At 40.4% G+C, this 25,605-nt stretch overlaps 1 protein-coding gene across 3 annotated transcripts in view; it reads right to left on the bottom strand.

The window, feature by feature from the left end:
* The window catches only part of DHX9 (DExH-box helicase 9), a 42,244-nt gene that overhangs the window by 9,416 nt on the left and 7,223 nt on the right, over positions 1–25,605 (bottom strand). For 2 of the 3 annotated variants that reach the window (XR_010589774.1, XM_005290745.5), the window contains 15 exons: positions 22,154–22,200; positions 20,811–20,947; positions 19,877–19,966; positions 18,016–18,177; positions 14,503–14,580; positions 13,914–14,105; positions 12,502–12,643; positions 11,548–11,630; positions 8,827–8,983; positions 8,085–8,185; positions 5,956–6,169; positions 5,602–5,696; positions 5,363–5,436; positions 4,422–4,574; positions 1,494–1,654 (listed from right to left, as the gene is read on the bottom strand). Coding sequence is in view for 2 of the 3 variants with exons in the window: in XM_005290745.5 (XP_005290802.1) it covers positions 1,494–1,654; positions 4,422–4,574; positions 5,363–5,436; positions 5,602–5,696; positions 5,956–6,169; positions 8,085–8,185; positions 8,827–8,983; positions 11,548–11,630; positions 12,502–12,643; positions 13,914–14,105; positions 14,503–14,580; positions 18,016–18,177; positions 19,877–19,966; positions 20,811–20,947; positions 22,154–22,200 (1,886 nt within the window). In the remaining variant the exon portion in view is untranslated. Of the gene's footprint in view, positions 1–1,493; positions 1,655–4,421; positions 4,575–5,362; positions 5,437–5,601; positions 5,697–5,955; positions 6,170–8,084; positions 8,186–8,826; positions 8,984–11,547; positions 11,631–12,501; positions 12,644–13,913; positions 14,106–14,502; positions 14,581–18,015; positions 18,178–19,876; positions 19,967–20,810; positions 20,948–22,153; positions 22,201–23,591; positions 23,729–25,605 lie in introns of those variants that run through there. The other variant, XM_005290746.4, reaches the window with a different exon arrangement.

A 25,605-nucleotide genomic window follows, 5' to 3' on the forward strand; every position in this document is an offset into this window, starting at 1 on the left:
CTAAGGCTAGTCTACACTGACAACGCTAAAGCGATGCCATGGCAGTGCTTTAACGTGGCTTGTGTGGTCATAGAGTGCTGGGAGAGAGCACCCAGCGCTCTAAAAAAACCCACCTCCACGAGGGGCGTAGCTACCAGCGCTGGGAACGTGGCTACTAGTGCTGGTGCACTGGCTACACTGGTGCTTTACAGCACTGAAACTTGCTGCGCTCAGGGGGGTGGTTTTTGCAGCACTGTAAATTACCAGTGTAGACAAGCCCAAAGTCAAACCAAAGATTTAATTAGTCCTTGGATGAGAGATTGAGAAGTTTAAGAACTTAAACAATGATGTTCACCCAAGTGTTCTGAAGGAATTCATATGAAATTGCAGAACTAACAACTGTGATATACGACCTTTGCTTAAATCGGCCTCTGTAACCAGACAAGTGGAAAGTAACTACTGTAACACCAATTTTCAAAAAAGGGCTCCAGAGGCGATCTGGCAATTATAGGCCAGTAAGCCTAACTTCAGTAACAAGAAAATTAGTTGAAACTATAGGAAAGGACAGAACGACTGGACACAGATAAACACATTATGTTGGGGAAGAGTCAACACAGCTTTTGTAAAGGGAAATCATGCCTCAATGATCAGAATTCCTTGAGGGTATCAAAAAGCCTGAAGACAAGGGAGATCCAGTCAAAATAGCCTATTTGGACTTTCAGAAAGCCCTTGACAAGGTCCCTCACCAAAGGCTCTTAAGTAAATTAAGCAGTCATGGGATAAGAGAAAGGTCCTCTCACGGATCAATAACTTGTTAAAAGATAGGAAACGGTAGAAATATATAGTCAGTTTTCACAATGGAGAGAGGTAAATAGTGGGGGCTACCTAAGGATCTGTATTGACCACCTGTGTTCTTCAACATATTCATAAGTGATCTGGAAAGGGGCGTGAACAGTCAGGTGGCAAAATCTGAGACTATGGTACTCAAGATAGTTAAATCCAAAGCTGCAATGAGTTACAAAGGGATCTCACAAAACTGGGTGACCAGGCAGTATAGAAGTGCAAAATAATTATAACACAATCCATCAGCCTAGATCAGACTTCTTTTGAACCAGTCTCCCAAATGCTTTAATGCAGTGAACTCAGTCGCATCTCATATACAGGAGTCTCACAGCTGAAGATACAGTAGTAGCCAGCTTCACAAGATCCTCGTAAAATGTAACAAAACAAGCCTGAAGCTAGGAAGTCAAATAGAGGAACATTTGTGTTCTTCTAAGTACTGCTCCAGTTTCAGAAACTCACTGCTACCCAGAAAATGCATTCCAGAGCCACAAAGGAGGTCTTCAGACATCAGGTTGTTCCAGCCAAAGAAAACCGAGAAATATAAATGTCTATCTAGCAATATAAATGTCAAAGCTACTTACAACTGACCTTGAGACCCTCAACCATTCAAAGCTGTAAATGTCACATCTCTGGGTTTGCTAACAAAAAACCTTGTGGCCCAACAGGAGTACCTCTGAGTGTGTGCTCTGCTTCAATCACTGCATCCAAAGGTGGTGGTTCTATCGCTTTGGCCAAGAATTGTCCAATCCCTCCCAGTCGCAGAAGTTTGATGCTCAAAGCAATTTCATGCAGTGGTGTTCTGAACATTTCAGGTGTCATGTGAGTTTCAAGCCTGAAAACAGTGAGGGGAGAACAAAACAAGTCAACCTTCTAGACATATGCATTCCCGATCCCCAATACAGATCATCCCATCAAGTGCAACCTAGCCTTCCTACATGAATACATTCACCAAGTTACCTCATCAATCCACCCTCAGTGACTTCCTGCAACCTGCACTGATTAACAGTATTTATCTTCAGAAATTCCCATTTCCCTTCCAACTGGAACCCTCTCTCTCTCTCTCTCTCTCTCTCTCTCTCTCATCTACTTGCCTTTCCACAACCAAACTTGAATGCTAGAACAGGTCTTCCATTCCTCAGGCAGGTCAATTACTTCCAGGCTCCCTATTACCACTACCCTGTTTCCAGTTTCCATGCCGGCTACTTTATCACCTCCACTCCCAACACCATCTGCTGGTCCCTGGTTCAGTTGGGTTAACCACAAGGAGGAGTGCTCTTACTGGAAACAGGCCAAGTATTTATTGCTAGAAGTATGGAGGTGTGGTGGGGATGGAGCTCTCTGACCCCTTTCTCCCTAACACAGTGCCCTCAGTCTCTTTGCCTTGAGGATCACAGTTCAAGTGTTAACCCCTAGAAATGACTGAGTTTTTGAACAATTAGTATCCTATGTGATGTTTGGGATAAACATGCCTCCCAAATGAACATGGTCCCATCCATTTCTACTTCTTACCCTTGCTTCCACAGTTCAAACTATCTTTCTCCTTCTACGCTGCATGAAGCTAGGCTTTCAGAGATTCCAAGGCCAGAAGAGATCATTGTAATAATCTAGGCTTATCTCCTGTACAACACAGGCCATAGAATTTCCCAAAATAATTCCTCATGCACATAATTTAGAGAAACATCCAATCTTGATTTTAAAACTGCCAGTGATGGGAGGATCCACCACAACGTTTGGTAAATTGTTCCAAGGGTTAAATTTTTTACCATGGGAATAATTATGTCTTATTTTCAACTGGCTCATGTTATACCTTTCTCTGCTAGAGTGAAGAGTCCATTCAATATTTGTTCCCCATGCAGGTACTTATACAATTAGGTCACCCCTTAAACTTTTTCTTTGTTAATCTCACGTTGAGCTCCTTGAGTCTATCATGATAAAACATGTTTTCTAATCCTTTAATCATTTTTGTGGCTCTTCTCTAAACCCTCTCCAATTTATCAACTTTCTTCATAAAATGACATCAGAACCGTACAGAGTATTCCAGCAGCAGTTGCACCAGTGCCAAATACAGAGCTAAAATAACTTATACTTCTAATAGATTCCAATTCAGGCAAGGATTGCATTAGCCTTTTCAGCCACAGCACTGCACTGGGAGCTCATGTTCTCCTCATTATCCTGGGAAGCAGGATGTTTTTGTTTTTTGGAGAGAGAGATCATGGTGGCTACAGTTCCCCAATCATAAGTATGGCCTACATTCTTTGTTCTCAGATGTCTACATTTAGCCTATTAAAACTGATTGCTTGCACCCTGTTTACCATGCAATCCTGTTCATTCTATCAATGGCCTATTCTCTTCATTATTTATCATTCCCTCAATCTGTGTCATCCACAGACTATCAGTTGTTATATTTTCTTCCAGATCACTGACCAAAAAAAATGTTAAATAGTGTAGGATCAAGAACCAATCCCTGTGGGACCCCATTGGAAATACATGACTCCATCTCCTGTTTACAATTTGTCTGTTTAAGCACAGTAATTCCTGGGGTTCCATGTTCTCTGTGGTAAGCTGAACTTAAATTCTGACAAGACCCCATGATTTCTTTAACAGCATGCAACTAGTTTGCTGTCAGAAGTTCATAATGAATTAAGATGATCACATTATACTATAATGTGTTTAAATGTTTAATTCAACAAAGATTTTAGGAATGTTTTTATTACATGCCGCTTCAGAAACTGAGATTTCTTAACATCGATCACTGTAAACATACAGCTATCCTGCAGCTGTTGTCTAGGGGAATGGGTGTATGGTGATGTTTTGCAGGGTAGTGGGTGAAATATAGTAGAATCTGACAGCTGTGTAAGCCCCTGCAGCTGGGCAGTGAGGGTTACATGGCTGTGTCTTTGGGGAAAGGTTTGGCAGATAGGAATGAGAAGGGGTCAGGTTTCAGCAGTTTGGGAATGTTAGAGCAGATGGAAGTGGGAGAAAAATAACACCTCTTTTGCTGCCAAAATGTTAGCAGCTTCTGGCCAGGGAGTTGGGAAAAAGGAAGAACATCGGTCTACCTGCCGCCTCTCCTCTGAGGTCTTTCCCCCTCACCTGGTTCTCACCACCTTCCACACCTGCTGTCCTCTCTAGGAGAGGAGTAGGATCCCAGCATCTCTCTACACAAGCATGCACTTTTTGGTTGGTAGGATCCAGGTGTCTTTTGTGGCATCTCATTCTAGAATCCCTTTTCTTTTCTTCTCAATACCTTGGGCCTCAACAGTCTCTCACTGGGTGAAGCATGGGGCTCCTTCTTCCCAGTTACTCTATCAGGCTGCTAGGCCATACTTGTCCAGTCAAGTGGGGACTGCTCCTGAAGTCACATCTCGAACAATTTCCCTGCTTTCCATGGCAGTTTTCTAAGGGGACCCACAGATTCTAGAGCGGGAACTAAATTCTGTGTCTGAGGAAACGCAACTGTTCACGGCAATCTTATCCCCATGATTTTGCATTAATCTGTTTCCTCTGCTTGGTTTGAAGCAGGTCACAACTGCATGCTCTGTAATTTATGGAGTGCTCCCAAATGTCCCTTTGTCCCAGAAGAAGAGGCACGGCCTCACCTTTCAAAGCGAGCTCTGCTGCACAGATGGAAACAGAATCCAGCCCGCACTCGGCCAGCTCGCCCTTTCCGTTGCTCAAGGTTAGTTTTTGATGCCCAGACAGTGGCATAGTTTGTCATATTGTTGTGAGCAGTGAACAGCTTCACCTTTTGTCTGTAAAAGTAGTAAAAACAATGAAGATCAAATATTGCCAAAGCAGGTCTGCACTGTATCATTTAATGCAGCAAAACTGGAATAAAAAAAGTTAACTATGCTAGTCTTTCTGCTTAAAGAATAGTGCCCCAACTCACTGCATCAGAACCCGTATTTCCCGGACTTCTCCCAAAAGTTTAAATCTCAGCTCAAAGCTCTAATGCAATTAGTGATTCATGACTATAACATGCTCAAAGTGCATACAGCAAGTCAGAGTGCATAACAGATTAATATAGGAAGGCTTAATATTCCCCCAGCAACCATACAATGAGAGTTTAAACATAAGAATGGCCATTCTGGGTCAGACCAAAGGTCCAACCAGCCTAGTATCCTGCCTACCAACAGTGACCAATGCTAGGTGTCACAGAGGGAGGGAACCTAACAGGTAATGATCAAGTGATCTCTCTCCTGCCATCCATCTCCACCCGCTGACAAACAGAGGCTAGGGACACCAAGGTCTGTAGTATGAAGTCATCCATGTGGAAAACAGTGTACAGGAATCCCACTGACACCCATATAAATACCATTAGCATGGTATTCGATTGGCCAAGGACAATGTAGAGATACGCCAATATGGTTGTTTAACTGTGTAGATTGCTTGGGGAAGCACACAACCACTGCAGATTAGGTCTCCAAACTCAGTCTTGGGGCTACAGCAATACAAGGAATTACTGCATGTTCGCAAAAACTACTTGGCATTCCAACAAAGAATACGTTGTGTAAAATAGAGATCTGGATCGGGAACTCACTTGCAAGAGTCTATAACGTAGACAACGTCATTGATGGTAATGCTAGTCTCAGCAATGTTGGTGGATAAAATCACCTATGAAAACAGGAAAATTGTATTAGAATACATGTTTTGTAACAAGGAGCCAAGGACGGTCTGTAAGGTAACATGTAGAATGCCAGCATTAAAAAGCTCCTCTCAAAAGTACAGGAGAGAGCAACGATACTACACTCTGTCTCTGTGTAGGTGACAGTTTCACACCTTGGTCACTCCAGAAGGCACTGGATCAAACACTCTGCGCTGTTCGTCTCGAGGAATTTGTGAATGCAGGGGCAGAATTCTATAGCGGTGGCTTCCTACAATATGAACACCGGGAGGTTAAACAACTATAGCTGTTATATATCAGACATTAAAGTTCAACTCTCTCTTATCCATCCACTGCTTCATACCTAAACACCTTCCTTCCACTTTCTCTCATCCATCTACTCAAACCCAGCTCTCATCCTATATAGACACACACAAGGACCAACTGCTGCAGTCAAGTCATCTTTACATTCATCCAGTAACTGTTCTGAGGGAAGGACACAGTAGAAAATAACCAAATGCTGTTTGTACCAAAGTGTGGATTCATTTCCAGATGCTTTTGCATGGTGTATATCAGGTTCCAGCCAGGCAAGAAGACAAGCACAGCTCCTGGAACATTCAGGGTCTCGATGTACTTTAGCAAGGCCTCAATGAGCTCAAAGGGAGTTTCCTTCTCGTTCAACTGGGCCATACAACGTTTTGTTTCTGGACCATATTCATCACTACATATAAGATTACAGTTGGCCTGCAGATGTAGAGAACAAACAAAAACCCTTTAACCAGATGGCACTCTGATACTATGGGGATGAGGGCCACTCAAACCAGATAGATGAATGGGATGGATGGATTGGAAACACTGTCCTAGGCTCAGTCCTGGCTCACAGGACAAGTTGGCCTGGCCTTGTTCCCCAGCTTTTTTCTATACATATTCTCTTTTCAGAATTATAAACCAGTAAAATTATAATTTAAGAGTAGGAAACTATCAAACCAATTAAATCTCCATTAGAACAAATGGAGCCATAATTACAGCATCAAACTGCTTTTCTTTAAGGAAATACCAATATGTAGGTTTGGAAAAAAAAAAGAATTGTTTCTTTTAAGGAGAAATGGTCAATTTGCAATCAAGCTAAAAAAGGAGTAAGTACAGGTTCTACACCTGTGCGCAAACCCTCTAACGATTTTTTTTTGTGATTTTACAACTAAGTTTTTTCTGCTGAGGTGTTGATCTCTCCTCTGTTGCTGTAAGACAGACCTACAGTGCCAGCTGGGGAAAATTAGGAACTATATAGCGTGCCCCCCCAATAAACTTGCAACCCCTCCACAACTCCTTTGGGTCAGGACCCCTACAATTACAACAAAGTGAAATTTCAGATTTAAATAGCTGAAATCATGAAATTTATTTTTAAAATCCTATGACCATGAAATTGACCAAAATGGACCATGAATTTGGAAGGGCACTAGTTAAAGGATCTTAGTCATTACAAGATTCAGGACTGTATCTTTTTACAGAAGATACCATCACCTACAGCCATGTAAGGAATACAAATTCTTGGTAGGCATAGTTGCTGGCAATATCTACTGCAGTAAAAGAAGTAAGCTTGAATTCACAAATCAGTTAATTTTTTTAAAACACAGGTGACGTGACAAAATGGGACTGGAACTTTAAAAGGTAAATAAATACAAATAAAAGCTGTTTTATCCAGCATGTTGAAGGAATGGGGGGTGCCAGTAAATGAAAAAAGCCGGTTAACTAAGGGGGAGGGAGTTTGGGTGCAGGAGGGGGCCGGATGGGCCAGATCTGGGGGATGCTCACCACAGGCGGCTCCCCACAAGCAGTAATCTGTCCTGGCTATTTCTAGGTGGAGGTGTGGGAGGCAGCTCTGCGCGCTGCCCCCGCCCCAAGCGCTGGCTCCGCAGCTCCCATTGGCCGGGAACCAGGAGCAGCTGGGACAGGTCGCTGCTTCCAGGGAGCCACCCAAGGTGAGTGGCCCCCAGATCTGGCACCCTGCACCCCACCTGCACCTCAAGCCCCATCCTGCACCCAAACTCCCTCTCAGAGTCTGTGCGCCACATCCCAACCTCCTGCCAGCCACACACCAACTGGACTATAAACCGGACTTTCAATGAAGATCAGAAATGCCAGTTTATAGAGCTTTCCAGTTGAAGTGCTGTATAAAACAGCTTTTACTGTACATCAATTAGAGGAGCATTCAGAAAATTCAGTTAAATATATCAAAAGCAATCCCACATACTATTTCAATAGTTACAAGGTTTCTGAAAGCGTTTTAGTGCAACAATGTTGCAGTCATTAAAACACAGCCAGTGAATTATATAGGAATTCATTTTATACCATTGTTCCGCCATCTGACCACTACCTCTGTCCCCTGAGTTACTCTTGCTCATCCATTAGTCTTTGTATAATAATGTAGGAACAATACTTTTTTGAAACACTGCAAATATTTAACCCTCAAAGAAAATCTGAAAAATTTTACTATACAGTACTATAATTTAACTTGGTTAAATTGTGTTCTGTCCCTAACAGGACAAATGCCTCATTGATGTCCAAGTAAGAAAGGAGTACAGCAATGCATGCATTACGTTGGTGCGCTGGTTCCAGCCAGTGCTTGTTTAATTTACATATATAAACAAGCCCAACATACATCGTCATCTTCACCACCTTCTTCATCTTTGTCTTTCCTCTTCTTATCCTTTAATGGAGGAACAAACTGAGTCATCTGAATACAGTCTTCCAGAAAATACTCTGCAGGGACAGATCCATCAAGTTAGTATAGAGGATGCCCATCAACCAGTCACATAAGCTTCACTAGAGGGACATATTCGAACCATAGCTCTACACAGGCCCTTCCTAAAGATAGCTATAAAGTTTCGAAAGAGCAGGATGAGGACTCAGAGTTTGAAGCTAGTGCTGGAGATGAGTGCTTGACTGACAGCCTTGGAAACCAAACTCCTCAATTTATACAAAGAATAAGTACAGCATGGGCAATGGCACTACAAGCTTCCCCACACTCTCCCCCCCATTGTTCCTCACCTCTGCCCAGCCAGCCTGTCCATTCAGGCTCTTCCCATGTATTTTCCACAGCAGTTTTTATACTGGATCATTTAGGCTGGTTTATTCAAGACAATAGATGTATGCATTATGTAGAAGCAACTCATTGTTACATCACTATCACTATTTAACCCTCTAAGAGAAACAGAAAAATTTCACTCTGTAGTAGTTAATGTTCTCTAACTTCTTTGCCGACATAGATTATAGACCAGATCTCAGGATACGCTGTGATTCATGTGACCTGTTTAAGTTTTTGTCCCCTCTACTCTGTGCAAGATTGAAAAGAGAATGAATAAAAGCAATTACTCAAAATACATGCTCAGACAGTGTTTTACCTTCAACTGGGAAGGTTCTACCATAGACCTCAATGATGGGGCAATTGAAGAAGTATTCACAGAACATGCTGGTATCAATAGTGGCAGACATAAGGATAACTCTGATTTCAGGATATGCCTCAACTACGTCTCTCAGCACCACCATGAGGAAGTCAGTCTGTATATAGAGAAAACAGGAGTGTTAACCAACTAGCCAAGGCTGCCAGAAACATTTTCATTTCTCCAGTAACCCTAACAATAGATAAGCAACTATGTAATTGCCTATTCACATGAACAGCACTTATGTTGCCTTCTACTAAGAACCTTTCAAACCAAACTAACTTCTGAAAAACAGCTAGCATATTGGAGAATTAAGCACCTAGTTATCAACTCCCTATGCTCATTTTCCCCCTACCAGATTAGACTAGTGTTTCAGTTGCTTCTAGAGTGCCTTCTTAAAGTGGTTTTGACTTCCATGTCAACAAGTTAGCACCAAAGAACCCTTTGCGGTTCTAGTTTCCAGTCCACATTAAAAAAATACAACTGAACAATTGCTGTAGTTCTACACACAGGACGTTCTACAACTAATGAGAAGGGAGGTAATTGACGAGGCACTATGAAGTGGTGATCCATACTATGAAAACATTTATTGGTTTAAGTCTGGCTTATCTGTTTAGCTTTCCCTGCATTCAGACCACCTCTTAGTTTAAAAAACACCAATTCTGTACAAAAATCTAACTACTCAATACAGTACATGCCCTTAATAGCATCTCTCCTATTAGAAGAGGAAAAGGTGCATCTCATCCAGTCTGGATGCCACAAATGCACGTACATTTCCTCGTAAGAGGATTCATAGTACAAAAGAGGAACCTAACTTTGACAAACGGAACTTTAATCATGTGATAAGATTCAGCTTTCTGGTATGGCAAGCTGAAAGATACCATTAATGACTGCTTCTTGGAGCACCTAGTCCTGGAACCCATAAGGGCAGAGCCAATCCTTGATTTAATCATAAGTGATGTGTGGGATCTGGTCCAAGAACGAATATAGATGAACAGCTCAGTAACAGAAACCATAAAGTAATTAAATTTAACATCCCCTTTTTTTTGGGGGGGAGGGGGAGGGAGGGGAGGAGGAGGAGGAGGGAGGGAGAAGAGAGAAAGAAATTCCAAAGAAAGGGGAATGACAAAAATGAAGAGGCTAGTTAAATGGAAATTAAAAGGAACAGTCAAGACTGAAATGCCTGCAAGTTGCATGGAAACACCACAAAGGCTTAAACTGTATGTATACCCCAAATAAAAAAATAGCACAAGGACTAAAAAACACCACCATGGTTAAACAGAGTAATAGAGACAATAATAGAGACAAAAAGACATCCTTTAAAAATTGGAAATCAAATCTTACTGAGGAAAACAGAAAGGAACAAACATTAGGAACCATTAGGAAAGGGATAGATAATGAGAGAAAATAATCTGATGCCACTTTATAAATCCATGGTATACCCACTCCTTGAATAATGCATACAATTCTGGTTGCCCCATCTCAAAAAAAAAAAAAAAAAAAAAAAAGCTATATTAGAATTGTAAAAAGTACAGAGAAGGGCAACAAAAATGATCGGGGATATGGAACAGCTTACACAAGGAGAGATGAAAAAGACTGGGACTACTCATCTTAGAAAAAGGTATTTAAGTATTGATATGATAAAATCATGACTGCTGTGGAGAATGAATAAGGAAGTGTTATTTACCCTTCACATAAGAACTAGGGTTCACCCTATGAAATTAATAGGCAGCAGGTTCAAAACAAACAAAAGGAAAACATGTTCACACAAAGCAGAGTCAACCTGTAGAACTCATTGCCAGGGGATGTTGTGAAAGCCAAAATTATAACAGGGTTAAAAAAAAACAAATAGATAAGTTCCTTGAGAGTGGCTAATAACTCACTGATAGACCTAAGATGGTAAGGTACCCTGGGACTGGATGACAGGGGATGGATCACTCGATAAACTGCCCTGTTCTGTTCACTCCTTCTGAAGCATCTGGCACCAGCCACTATCAGAAGATAGGATGAATAGGCTAGATGGACCACTGGTCTGACCCAGTATGGCCATTCTTATGAAAACCAAGGTAGATTCAGGTAGATACACACAAAAAAAAGGTTTTAATTAATTGTGAATAAATTCAGCACAATATCCCCACTTTTATATTAAATGTTGCTCATTTTGCGGTGCTTTCAAGTTTTCAATTTGTTGCAGATTTTTGTACTAAAGATGAACTACTGCATTGTAGTTGTCAACTTGATGATTGTGGCTTAAGTACTAGCATATTAAGTGGTATATTACTGTAGATAAGAAAATGGAAGGGAAGGACAACATTTCAGTCTATCCAATTTTCACTCTTATCTTCAGCACCAAACAACTTTGTACAAAGAGTACTTGCACTGTAGTGCTCTATTTGCTAGGGAAAGCCAAACGTGTAGGAGATAGTCCTAAAACCTATAAAGGGACATAAGAAGAAGCTGTGAAGCCTTGATCTTCAGCTGGAAACATCTCAGAAGTATTTCAACCAGTACTACAACTGAGAACAATTACAGAAGACTCAGATCCATACAATTTAGTAAAATGCACAATTCCCTTTCACATAAGACAGGAACACACACACAGCATACAGAGTAAACAGTAAGCAAACACAAAAGACCTGGTAAACAGGTAAAGCAATCCAGACCTCCAACTCAGTAACTCACATTAATGTCTCTCTCATGGATCTCATCCACAATAACGTGACTAATTCCACGGATCCCAGCCTCCAGTTTTCTTAGGAGGACACCTTAAAAAAGGAATTCACATTAATGGGGATAGTAACAGCTGAATGTTGACATGGATCACAGCAGTTCAAATATTTATAACAAAGCCTCAGCTATGCTCTTATGGGGGTTGCCAACAACAGTTTACAACAAGAATTGTGCACATTTTGAAACCCTTTGTCTAAACCCCACATTTACACCTGTATGTAATGAGGGGAGGGGGCCCAAGTGTTGAGACTAGAGAGACCACCTCTTCCCACCCACCACCTCCCCATCCTAAACTTCAGGTGGCTACTCCTCATCTCACTTAGAGGGAATATTGTGGATATGGTATCTGATCTGTATTCATTCTCAAACCTCTAATGAGCCCAATGACCAAACTAAACTGGCACATTTCCCTGTCCGTAATTGGAGAAAAGTTTGCTGAGCAGGTGAACAAAACTTGCGATTTTCATTCAGATTCTCCCTGAAAACAAGGACTGTTTTCTCACTGTCATCAGTGCCACTAGTGCAGGGGTAGGCAACTTTTCAGAAGTGGTGTGCCGAGTCTTCATTTATTCACTCTAATTTAAGGTTTCGCGTGCCAGTAATAGAGACCTTCTAAAAACGTTAAAATGTCTCTTTCTATAAGTCTATAATATGTAACTAAACTATTGTTATATGTAAAGTAAATTAAGGTTTTTAAAATGTTTAAGAAGCTTCATTTAAAATAAAATTAAAATGCAGAGCCCCCTGGACTGGTGGCCAGGACCCGGGCAGTGTGAGTGCCACTGAAAATCAGCTCGCGTGCCGCCTTTGGCACATGTGCCATAGGTTGCCTACCCCTGCACTAGTGCCAGGCATCTAAGGTGTTACTCAGACATTAGGCTGGTTGGGTAACAAAGCAATACAGACCTACAGTGCAGAACATCACACTGGCATGGGGGCGGGGAAGTACAGATTCAAATCGTACACTGTATCCACAGCTTTGCCCAGGTTCTTCTCCTCTCTCATACGACACACGCTCTGCCACGGAAACTGCACTGATCCTCCTGGGCTGAGAGGTGAAACATTTTTTGCACATTGTAAAGATGAAACTGTGCAAACTTACCTATTTCACAGACCTACAAGTAGAGAGAGACTGGGGAAGTTAGCTGTGCCCTCTCTCCAAACTTTAATGTTGAAGATAGTTATTTAAAGACAAATCTCATCGGTGAGCACCCAAAAAAGATGAGAACTACAATCCAAACTCTTAAAATACTCATGAAAGTACGTTACTAACAGCACTGGCTTGAGCCATGTATAGTTTGGGTAGGTAATATGAAAGTTCTACGCAGCTCTGCCAGTGCACCTCAAAACATTTTTATCTTAAGCAGATCCTGCTGCACAATGTGAATAAATAGAAGCTAGGATGCAAGTCAGTAGCTGCTTCTAATGGACAGTATCACAATGCAGACACTGCAAGAAACAAACTACTTAAGCTGGGAATGATGGAGGAAACCAGATCACCAGAAAGGTGAAAGCTCAGTGTTTTCCTTAAAAAATGGTTCATCTTGCATATGCCGCTGATTTCCATAGGCCCCCATATCCCTTATCTGCTGGATCCCATTCCTTCAGATAACCAATAAGTCTGACCTGCCCCACCTATCAACTAGGACAGGGATCAGCAACCTTTGGCACATGGCTCACCAGGGTAAGCACCCTGACGGGCAGGGCTGGTTTGTTTACCTGCCGCGTCCGCAGGTTCGGCTGATCGTTGCTCCCACTGGCTGCGGTTCGCCATCCCAGGCCAATGGGGGCGGCGGGAAGTGGCGGCCAGCACATCCCTGGGCCCGCACCGCTTCCCACAGCCCCCATTGGCCTGGAGCGATGAACCGCGGCCAGCGGAAGCAGTGATCGGCCGAACCTGCAGACACGGCAGGTAAACAAACCAGCCCGGCCTGCCAGGGTACTTGCCCTGGCAAGCCGCGCGCCAAAGGTTGCCGATCCCTGAACTAGGATATTCCATTACTAAGTATCAGAAAGGACTGCACTGTATATGCAAGTGCAGAGTTTTCTGGTGCTGTCCACAAAGATTATTTCATCAAGTCTTATCAGATGCCCACTGCAACATGAATAATCATTACACAGACACATGCATAGTGAGTAATGAATTTAGTGTAATCAGAATAGCAGATGTTTTCACAACTGTCTAGAATGTGATTTAGTTTCTCCAGCCTTCGTGAACGGTTTTAATTACATTCAGATTTAATAGCATGTCCAGATGGGTATTTTATCGTAATCCACCATGAAACCTAAATAATTTCAATTTATAACGCGTTCCTCACTTGTGTTACTACAATGTTGCATTCTGCAGCTTTGCCGTTTTTGATGTATTCATCCAGGATGTACTGTGGAACCTGTGTGGTTTTGCCACAACCAGTGGCACCACGAATGACGACAACAGGACTGTGATGGATTGCATCAAGAATTTCAGTCTCAAATTTCTTCACAGGTAGTGTCTCCCTCTCTTGTAGGATCTGAAAAGAGACCCAGATCTTTCCCGTAATATTCAGCAATCCAACCCATTCTGCTCTCTATCTACATCACGAGTGTCCCACTCTTGCAAAACATGTACTCTACTCCACATTAGTGGAATCTGCGAACCTGAGAGATCTCTTCCTGCAAAACCCATAATGGTAGCATTCTTGAACTTGGGCAAAACATATTAAAGCAACCATTCCTGCAGCAGTAGTGCCCCATGCCCCTGAAAGCACTTGCCAGCAATCCCGAGTAAAACCCACAATCCCCAGCACAAAGAATTGTCTACTGCACTCAGAAACAGCAGCAACTCCAGGGCTAGGGTGAAGAAAATTACAGCAAGCATTGCTTCTGCAAACTTACCAGCATGCCAAAAATCACAGGCAGCAGACTTACCCTCTGTAACTCTTGATCCTGCTCCAGGCGGTACATGAGATCATTTTTCAAGTCCATGCTTATCTGTTCTGGGGTGGCCTGGAAAGTACACAAAGGGTTAAGAGACTCGTTAGGAAGACATCTATTTATATTTACAACGAAAATAACCACATTAATGCAATAAGAAGTTTAAGTAGTACTAATGCAATATTACCACAATAACCTTAACTCTGACCCATTACCCTATACTTCATCATCCAAATATTCAGTATTAAGTTATATGTGCAAATCTGTAGTTATAAAAAGATGCAGTTTGAACAAATCAGGAGTACACCATCAATATTACTTTGACAGTCCATTATCAGAAGACATCAAATGCCTGCCACTTCCAAAGACAGGATATGGGAACCGATGGACCAGGAGTTTGGCTGAGTATTTATCACAAAGATCACATGCAGTAATCCTTCATGTTATAGCATTAGAATTCCATATGAAAGTTGACTCATGGAACAGGTTATTTCCTCTCATAACAAAGACCTAGCACCCTTTTTGCGGTGAGATCATCAGTAGAAATATTCTCTTTGAGAGACTGTGCCAAACTGCAGCTTCCTACTCTACATAACTTTGGATGCGAGGATATATATATATTAAAAAAAGATGAAAATGGACTTCTAATTTATAGTAAGAGGCCCTTTGGAAAAGTCTACTGCAAAGATGTGAGGTTTTATTTTTTAAAACCATGATAGTGAGGACTTAGCTTCACTTTCTAATCAGTAATGACTGAAGAACGCAGGCAATCCCAAAAGAAACAGGATCTTTTCATCTAGTTCCCTGAGCTATCCTACCATTTCTTTACCTACCTAGACCAGCATGCTAGAGTTTGGATGGACCATTTTTCTAAAAAAGTTAGTTTTCCCAAAAAGTTTTCAGTAACAGTCTAACTCTTTGTTTTAGGCCTAGATACAAATGCATTGTACTCTGATTGAATGGAAAAACTATACATCAAGGAACTGCTGAAGTGATCACTCTGATGGCAATCTTTCACATGCATCATCCACAGATTAGCCATTTTGCACAAAAGGGCAGGATGCAGTAAAAACCTTAGCTGAACTACCACCTCCAATACTTAATGAGTAGGGCTGTCGATTAATCGCAGTTAACTCACGCAATTAACTAAAAAAATTAATCGCAGTTTTAATTGCACTGTTAATAAATTTCAACTGGTATTTTATTGTTTGACTATTTTTGGATGTTTTTCTACATTCTCCAATATATTGATTTAAATGACAACACAAAATACAAAGTGGACAGTGCTCACTTTATATTATTTTTATTACAAATATTTGCACTGTAAAAATGATAAAAGAAATTGTATTTTTTAATTCCCCTCATACAAGTACCATAATGCAATCTCTTTATCGGAAAGTGCAACTTACAAACGTATATTTTTTTTGTTACATAACTGCACTCAAAACCAAAACAATGTAAAATTTTAGAACCTACAAGTCCACTCAGTCCTACTTCTTATTCAGCCAATTGCTAAGACAAACAAGTTTGTTTACATTTACAGGAGATAATGCTGCCGGCTTCTTATTTACGTCACCTGAAAGTGAGAACAAGAGTTCGCATAGCACTTTTGTAGCTGGCATTGCAAGGTATTTATGTGCCATTCGTATGCCCCTTCATGCTTCGGGTACCATTCCAGAAGACATGCTTCCATGCTGATGACACTCCTTACAAAAATCATGCATTAATTAAATTTTGATTGAACTCCTTGGGGAAGAATAGTATGTCTCCTGCTCTGTTTTACCAGCATTCTGCCATGCATTTCATATTACAGCAATCTTAGATGATGACCCAGCACATGTTGTTCCTTTTAAGAAGGCTTTCACTGCAGATTTGACAAAACGCAAAGAAGGTACCAATGGGAGATTTCTAAAGATAGCTACAGCACTCGACCCAAGGTTTAAGAATAAGTGCCTTCGAAAATCTGAGGGGGACAAGCTGTGGAGCACGCTTTCAGGAGTCTTAAAAGAGAAACACTCCAATGCAGAAACTACAGAACCTGAACCATCAACAAAGAAAATCAACCTTCTGCTGGTGTCATCGGATTCAGATGATGTGAACATGCACTGCTTTGGATCGTTATCAAGCAGAACCAGTTATCAGCACAGACACACATCCTCTGGAATGGTGGTTAAAGATGAAGGGACATATGAATTTTTAACGCATCTGGCACGTAAATATCTTGCAACACCGGCTACAACAGGGCCATGCGAACATCTGTTCTCACTTTCAGATGACACTGTAAACAAAAGCAGGAAGCATTATCTCCTGTAAATGTAAACAAACTTGTTCCTCTGAGTGATTGGCTGAAAAGAAGGAGGACTGAGTGGACTTGTAAGCTCTAAAGTTTTACATTGTTTTATTTTTGAATGCAATTATTTTTTTGTACGTACTTCTACATTTGTACGTTCAACTTTCATGATAAAGAGATTGCATTACAGTACTTGTAGGAGGTGAATTTAAAAATACAATCTCTTTTGTTTTTTACAGCAAATATTTGTAATAAAAAATATAAAGTTAGCACTGTACACTTTGTATTCTGTGTTGTAATTGAAATCAATATATTTGAAAACGTAGAAAACACCCAAAAATATTTAAATAAATGGTATTCTATTGTTTAGATCACATGATTAATCTTTTTACTACTGCGATTAATCTTAAAAATTCATTGTGTGATTAATGGCAATATTAAATATAGTGATAAATCTTTCAACTTTGCTACTAAAGGATCAATTAATCTCCGTTGCAAAAAGGAAGCTACACCCTGCCGAGCAAATCTTGTGAGTGATATGAAGTATATGTTCAATTTGCAGTATCAGTCAAGATCTTAATTACAAACACATCTCAAGCTTGTATTTAATGGACTGTTGCTAGGGCCGTGTTTTGAAAAACAATGCATAATTGTTTCAGCCAAGCAAGCAAAGCTCAGGGAGGAGATAGGGACATAAACTGGATCAGAAAAATAGAAAACAAGACTCTTGCTATGGGTATCCTATTTTGACCAGTTTATGTTGGTACTCAAGTCAAGCCAGCTGCATCCGCCAAGCCAACATTTCCTTTTCTTTACTAGGCCACATCATTGTTCTCTATGTAGCTGGAAGCCAGGGAAAAGCAGACTGGTAAGAAAGTGACACCTGCTTGAAGCAGTTTCTCCTTTCAAAAGCAGGATTCCTGGGGAGACAGGCTGAGAATAGTTATAAACTGAAATTTAAAGAAGCCTATATGCTTGCATTATGAAGTTAATGGGAATTATTTAAGGGCTGCAAAAATGACAGCGTGAAACAAAATGGCCAAATAGGACAAGCAAGGGGCTGCTGTCAGACAGCCAAACCCAAAATCCATTAAGTCAATCCATGAAGTCCCATGGATTATTGGAACTTTCCCCAGAAACCTGGAAAAATGCATTTACAAGTTCCAGGAATATGAAAATAGGAACAGATCCATTCTAAGAAACTGCCTTAGACTTACATATGCCAGAGGACCCTCATCAATATTGCAGCTGGTCCAAGGGTTCCAGTTTGACTGCGGGGGTGACCATGGGACAACTCCCATTTGATTCTGTCTCACAGATGGTTCAAAATGGGCCAGTTTTCCAATGTTGAGCAAAACTGGACAGCTTGGATCTTCAGGCTACAAGTTCAGAAAAAAAAGAAAAGAAAAAAAATGTTTAAACAAACTGTAAGACTGATGGGGAAAAACAGTGTAATGAAGTGTCTGAACTAGGGCTGTCAGTTAATCAGTTAACTCAGGCAATTAAAAATGAATTGCAATTAAAAAAATTAATTGTGATTAATCACAGTTTTAATTGCACTGCTAAACAATAGAATACCAATTGAAATTACATATTTTTGGATGTTTTTCTACATTTTCAAATATATTTATTTCCATTACAACACAGAATACAAAGTGTACAGTGCTCACTTTATATTATTTTGATTCCAAATATTTGCACTGCAAAAGTGATATACAAAAGAAATAGTATTTTTCAATTTACCTCATACAAGTACCATAATGCAATCTCTATCGTGAAAGTGCAACTTACAAATGTAGATTTTTTTGTGTTACATAAGTGCACTCAAAAAACAAAACAATGTAAAACTTCAGAGCCTACAAGTCCACTCAGTCCTACTTCAGCCAATCACTAAGACAAATAAGTTCGTTTACATTTACGGGAGATAATACTGCCCGCTTATTTACATCACCTGAAAGTGAAAACAGGCGTTCGCACAGCACTTTTGTAGTGGGCATTGCAAGGTATTATGTGCCAGATAGTAGATAATGTTTTCACCCCTCAGCTCATAGAGAGCCACACATTCCCCTTCACGCTTCCAAAAAAATCATGTGTTAATGAAATTTGGGAATGAACTCCTTGGGGGAGAATTGTGTGTCTCCCACTCTGTGTTACCTGCATATATTTCATGTTATAGCAGTCTCAGATGACCCAGCATACGTTCATTTCAAGAACACTTTCACTGCAGATTTGACAAAATGCAAAGAAGGTACCAATGTGAGATTTCTAAAAAGATAGCTACAGCACTTGACCGAAGGTTTAAGAATCTGAAGTGCCTTCCAAAATCTGAGAGGGACGAAGTGTGGAGCATGTTTTCAGAAGTCTTAAAAGAGCAACACACTGAAGTGGAAACTACAGAAACCAAACCACAAAAAGGAAAAATCAAGCTGCTGTTGGCATTTGACTCAGACGATGAAAATGAACATGTGTTAGTCCACACTGCTTTGGATCGTTATCGTGCAGAACCCATCATCAGCATGATGGTTGAAGCATGAAGGAACACATGAATCTTTAGAGCATCTGGCACGTAAGTATCTTGCGACACCAGCTACAACAATGCCAAGTAAACACCTCTTCTCACTTTCAGGTGACATAAACAAGAAGCAGGTAGCATTATCTCCAGTAAATGTAAACAAACTTGTTTGTCTGAGCGACTGGCTGATAAGAAGTAGGACTCAGTGGACTTGTAGGCTCTAAAGTTTTACAGTTTTATTTTTGAGTGCAGTTATTATTTGTACATAATTCTGCATTTGTATTTTCAACTTTCATGACAAAGATGGCACTACAGTACTTGTAATAGATGAATTGAAATATACTATTTCTCATCTTTTTACAGTGCAAATATTTGTAATCAAATAAAGTGAGCACTGTACACTTTGTATTCTGTGTTGTAATTGAAATCAATATATTTGAAAAATGTAGAAACCATCCAAAAATATTTAAATAAATTATATTCTATTATTGTTTAACATCGCACGATTAATCTCACGATTAATTTTTTTAATCACTTGACAGCCCAAGTCTGAACCATACACCCACCTGTGGCATGACCTCAAGAGAAAGCTCCTGTATGATGCTATTCAGCTGATTTTCCAAATCAGGAGAGATCACCACTTCATAAGGTTCTACCTGTGAAATTAAAAATACTGTAATAAAAACCCAAGATATCCACAAGAACCTCACTGGAGAATATATTGAAACACAGAGAGGCTTCTAAGGAGAGAGAAGTGAAAAGGGATGCTGACAGCTCAGAACTCAAATTTATTAAAGGTACTTTTTATACAAAATTTAAGTTCAATAAAAATCTATGTTTAAAAAAAAACCTGTTTTTTGTTTGTTTGTTTGTTTGTTAAAATGAACACGTAGACATTCCTTTCAGTGTTTGCAATCAAAATACTGCAGTACTGCTAACACAAGAGAACCCGAAACTAACTGGTCTGCTGACAAGTTAAATCAAGTTTGCCAGAAGCTGGGAATGGGAGAGATGGGATGGATCACTTGACGATTACACCTGTTCTGTTCACTCCCTCTGGGGCACCTGGCATTGGCCACTGTCAGAGACAGGATATCAGGCTAGACGGACCTTTGGTCTGACCCAGTATGGCCGTTCTTATGTTCTTAAGTTGAAAAATAGATATTTTTTTATTTTTAGTTTTACTATTGTAGAATGTGACCACAAATAAAAAACCCTTCCTCCCCTCCCCCAATATTCATGCATACCTCTCTGTTGCTCCAAGCGCGCATGTGCACACACATACATACACACAAATACACACGCAGTTACTTCTCTGTTCATCCCAGCCACCCATCTTTCCCCAGATCAAAATCAATCTCTGGTCCTGGAGATCAGAAAATTGCATTAGCTTTCCAAGCATTAAACCTGGAGCATAAGCAAGCAGAGACAAATTTACACCAGTTCACTGCTCCTTCTGACTCAGAGGAATAGTATCTGCTTCTCCTATAGCAGACTCACTGTTTCTCCTTCCTTCTTCTTTGTCTGCCCAGTGTAGGGCTCGATGACCCCAAGATGGTAGAGCTGTCTGACCAAGGACAGAGCACAGGACTGTGCTGCCAGCTTTTTGTTTGATCCATGCTCACGAGCAAAGATTCCTGTAGCACACAAACATTAAGGTTATAGTAGCCACTGATGCATGTTGTCTGTGTGGGTAAACAGCTTTAGCATAAGATAGCAATATGAGATGGGTTTAGTGGCTACTTAAAAGCAGGTTTCAGTAATGATCCCTACTGAGAAGAGGGACTCCCAGCTCCAGCCAGGCTGTAACCAACAAAAGTTAATTCACATTACAGTATTCACGCAAGCAGGTTTACCTTATAGCACTCAGCCTACCCATGCTTAACAGGGCTTTTTCCACAATATTTGTGAAAGCCAGGACTCCCTTACAGCACCCACCTGGACCAGGCTATGCTGCAGGCCCATTTTCAATTTCAAGGCACCAGTCCACAAATCCAGTAGAGACTTGACACTTGTTTTTCTTGTGTCTTCAAATACCTAACAGTTTGGTCATTTTAAGGCACCACACTACATCAATTTTACTGCATTATGGACATTATAAAAAGATCATTAATTGACTGGTGACGTTTCTAATTGTGTAGATATCTGCTATAAGTTCAAATCACAAGAGTAAGACTTGTGTGCTTGGTATCTTAAAAAAACCACACAACCCACAGGTTTCTAACTAGCTGTTTGAAACTGCATAATTTTTGTGATTCTCCAAGGTTCCCCACCCATCCTAGTCCTGTATATATCTCTATCCTGAATCACTGACTAGATACTTAACCTGAGCAAGGTGTCTTCTTGAATGGTCCTATTTCTAGCTCTTTGCTTGCTTTGGACTTTACTGCAATAGACTTCCGTGAAGGCAGAGGCCAGCTCGTTAAAAATAATTTCTAAAAGCAATAATTCAAGCAGTGCAATACTAGATACCTGCATCTCTCAGGTGGTTCAAGACCAACAGTCTTAAGCTATTTCACTAACCAGACATACACTATGTTGACAGTTATCACAGGCCATCCCTTTACAATGTACAAAGGAAAGACCTGTGTGTTTAATGAACAAGCAGCTGAAAGGTTTACTGGGGGAAAAGGTAAAAGAACATTTCCATAATAGCAGTCAATGGTGAGAAGACTTCACACAATTCAGCAAGCTGCTTACTGGGGCCCACTGGGACACTGGCAGCAGTGCATTATTGCATGAAACACCATCCAACTAGTGTTGCATGTACTCAGAATTATTCTCATGTTTCTCTTCTCTAAGACCCATAACTAGCCAGACAGGAGGAAAAGGAGGACACTTACTTCTGCCCAGCTGCTTGACATAAATGGTCATTTCTGCAATAAAGCTCCTGTAACACACAAAGAGACACAGTTAAGGCTTTAATTCCTGAGAGTGGCTGAACCCGACATTTCCAAGATGGCCAGGCTTTCCAACGGTTTAGACAAAGCTCATCAAAACTCAATTATAAAACAATTATTTCCTCCTTAATTCTAGAACAAATGAAACATTAACCTTAAAATACAAGGATTTTCCTCTGTACAGTGACACCTTCTCAATCGTGAGATCTGCTCCCTGTGTATTCTGAGCAGCAGAGTCATACTTCAACAACTAATGACTAAAATAAGATTCTAGTGCTTTTAATCCCATAAAAACTAATTCAGATGAGTAAACTGGATTCTAGTTTGACTGATGGATCAATTGTTCCAGTTGCAGATCCAGATTCTTCCCTTATTTGTTCCCTATGCAACTTGTTAATAGGTTAACAGTTAACAGTTAATAGGCAACACCAAAAAAAACCACACACTCACTCAGTATTTGGACTGATATACTAGTAAAAATGCAGCTTAACTTTTGAACTGAAGAGTGACTTTGAGAGACTGGCAATTGGAAAAAAAAATCTGGTAATTTGAGTATGTCTGATTTGTATTCATGAACACACATACCCATGATGTCATTTTACAGTTACTTTTCAGAACAGAACCTTAAGAAACTGACAGCACCAGACAGAACTATCTGACGAGCCTGAAAGAGGATGGATGGGGTATGTGTGTGTTGGATATCTTCACTTGTTTACTCCAGCATCAAGGTATATATGTTTCAACACAAGAACAGGCTCCTATCCTGCCTGGAATCAAATGGTGAAGTGTGACCCAATAGGCAGATGACAGAGTTGCTTTTGCATTGTAGTCAATTGTTCTGTTAACAAGATTCCTATATGTAGTACTGCCTAACACTGAAATCTAGAGCAATCTGCTCAGATTGCCCTCATTTCCATGTCTTTGCCTTCAGTCAGAACACAAACATTCAGACTGCTAACCATATAATAAACTTGTTAAAGAGACTACTGGTACATTAAGGCTGTGATTTTCAGAGACACTTAAGGGAGTAAGACACCCAACTTCCACTGAAATTCAATGAGCATTGGGCACCTACCTCACAAGTTTTGCCCCCCCCCCTTTTTTTTTTTAAATCACAGCACAAATAAATGCGTGTTCGAAGATTAGAAATTAAAACCATGTTGTTATAACTCTGGGTTTAAACTTGCAAATCTGATCCAAGTTGTTTGGGCTCTAACAGATGCAGTTCCTCTCTGAAAACTATGCCTCTGGTGCTTCCACTGCTGCAGGCAGAACCTTGCAGCTAGGACACGGCCTTGATTTCTCGCTGTAAATAAAACAAAGGTTAGGTGAGGATTTAAGTTCAATGTTAGACTCCTTCCTGCACCACCAGTGAACTGACCTTCAGGCACAGCGGCTTCATGAGTCAAAGGCCACTGGCTCTCAGGGATACAACAGCCACCCTTTCATTAATGACACCGATGCCAGTATGTTTCTCAGCCAGGCTTATAGTCAGCACTCAATCTCATTCTCCTCCACCTAAGGGGGGAACAGCGACACCAGAAATCAGTTTACAATAGACTCCCATGTGATTGCTTAGTTCGGCCTAAGCAGAAGCACATGTGTGAATGAGCACAGATCTCTGGTGTCGCCGTCTGCTACCCCTTTCAGCATGAAACAAGCAGCAATGCTGTACCCAGACTGCCAGTGAAGTCCCCAAAAGGTAAAAGTCTTGTCCCATCATTTGCTAAAATATTCATTTTGTATTCTGTGCCCCAGAAGTTCTACATTTACATTCCTGTCACTCAAAATAAACCCTCTTGATTCCAAATGTATGCTATTATCAAGTACCTGTACCCACTCAGTTTTGAAGGGACAGTGACAAAAATCCACTGAAGAGACATATTTCTCCTTTAAAATTTCTCACTTATGGAAAAGTAAAACTGACACTCAACATAAAGAATATTAAAAAGATCAGAACTGGCAAGTTATACGTAGACTTGGAAGGATTAGATTTTTATTGGTAAATGTCCGCAAGTTTAGATTTCATCATACACATACAAACGGACAGAAGACATTACCATCAATAATAATCTAAATTTACAGATAAACAAAATAAGAAAAATGCTGCTTGAGAACTTACAGTTTGATTTAAGGTTATTTTCCTTGTATCTTTTGACATGTTATATTTACAATTTGTGTTTGGTTTCTAAAGCTTTAACTTTCTGAATCTCAGTGTCAACTGTCTGACACACTCAGTTTTGGACACCTGAAAATTTAAAACATTGATATTATCTGTCAAAATTATAAAAATAAAATAAATAAATAAAAAACTGAACTCTGCCAAGCCTAGATATATGTGAGGATTGGTGCTTCCTGAAACTACTACCACCACCCTACTTCTTCAATCCAGAGATATAGTGCAACTATTCCTCTGCTTTTACTGGATATTCACCTAATATGCAATTTTATTTTATTTTATTTTTTTTAAATGGAGCTATCCCATCTCCTAGAACTGGAAGGGACCTTGAAAGGTCATCGAGTCCAGCCCCCTGCCTTCAACTAGCAGGACCAAGTACTGATTTTGCCCCAGATCCCTAAGTGGCCCCCTCAAGGATTGAACGCACAACCCTGGAGAATTTACTCCTGGCCTCTAATATTAGAATAGGTCTGAAGAGTCAGATGCACTGCAACAGGTTTCTCTCACAATCCACTCTTTCCAACATGCTGATCCACATGAGAGTAATCCATACGAGCCTTCCTGGGAGTAATAAATACTACACCCTGGAATGCTCTCTGGAAGAACAGCAAGCAGGCTGAGAAACATACTAGTACCAACCACCACCCCCACTTTCCTCAAATACATGGATTTAAGGTCTCCCCCCACAAGGAACCCATACCACCACATACACTAAACAGCAACCTGAAGATTACAGAAGTAAACACTCTGCTGAACAACACTTAGAACTTGAATTTTATATGTACTCAGTAGTACACAGTTTATCCTCATCCCATTGATTTGAAAGAGGTAAGTGCCCAACATTTGGAAACTGAAATGGAAGTGAACTGACTTGAAGCAATGGCAATACAAGGTTTACATGAGTACCAGGGTATCTTGATGTCAAACACATAATGTGTTCATATATCTGAAAAAGATTTTTATCAAATTTCCCATCATTAATAGAATTGACTGGAGAAGTACTTCAGAGTTCCTGACAATCTTCTGTGAGTAGATCAAGGGATATTGGAATCAGAGAAAACAAAAATCCAGTTGTCTCTTTTGATAATAGCATAACCTTCAAAGAACACATTTAGGATGGCAAAGGGCACAGCGGCTTTCCAAAAAGGCTTATTTATACAGAACTGATGTATTAAAAAAACAGTATGACAGCGTTTCTCACCACAAAAAGATTCTA

This window comes from Chrysemys picta, chromosome 8 (assembly GCF_011386835.1).
Source record: "Chrysemys picta bellii isolate R12L10 chromosome 8, ASM1138683v2, whole genome shotgun sequence".
NCBI classification, from domain to species: Eukaryota; Metazoa; Chordata; order Testudines; family Emydidae; genus Chrysemys; species Chrysemys picta.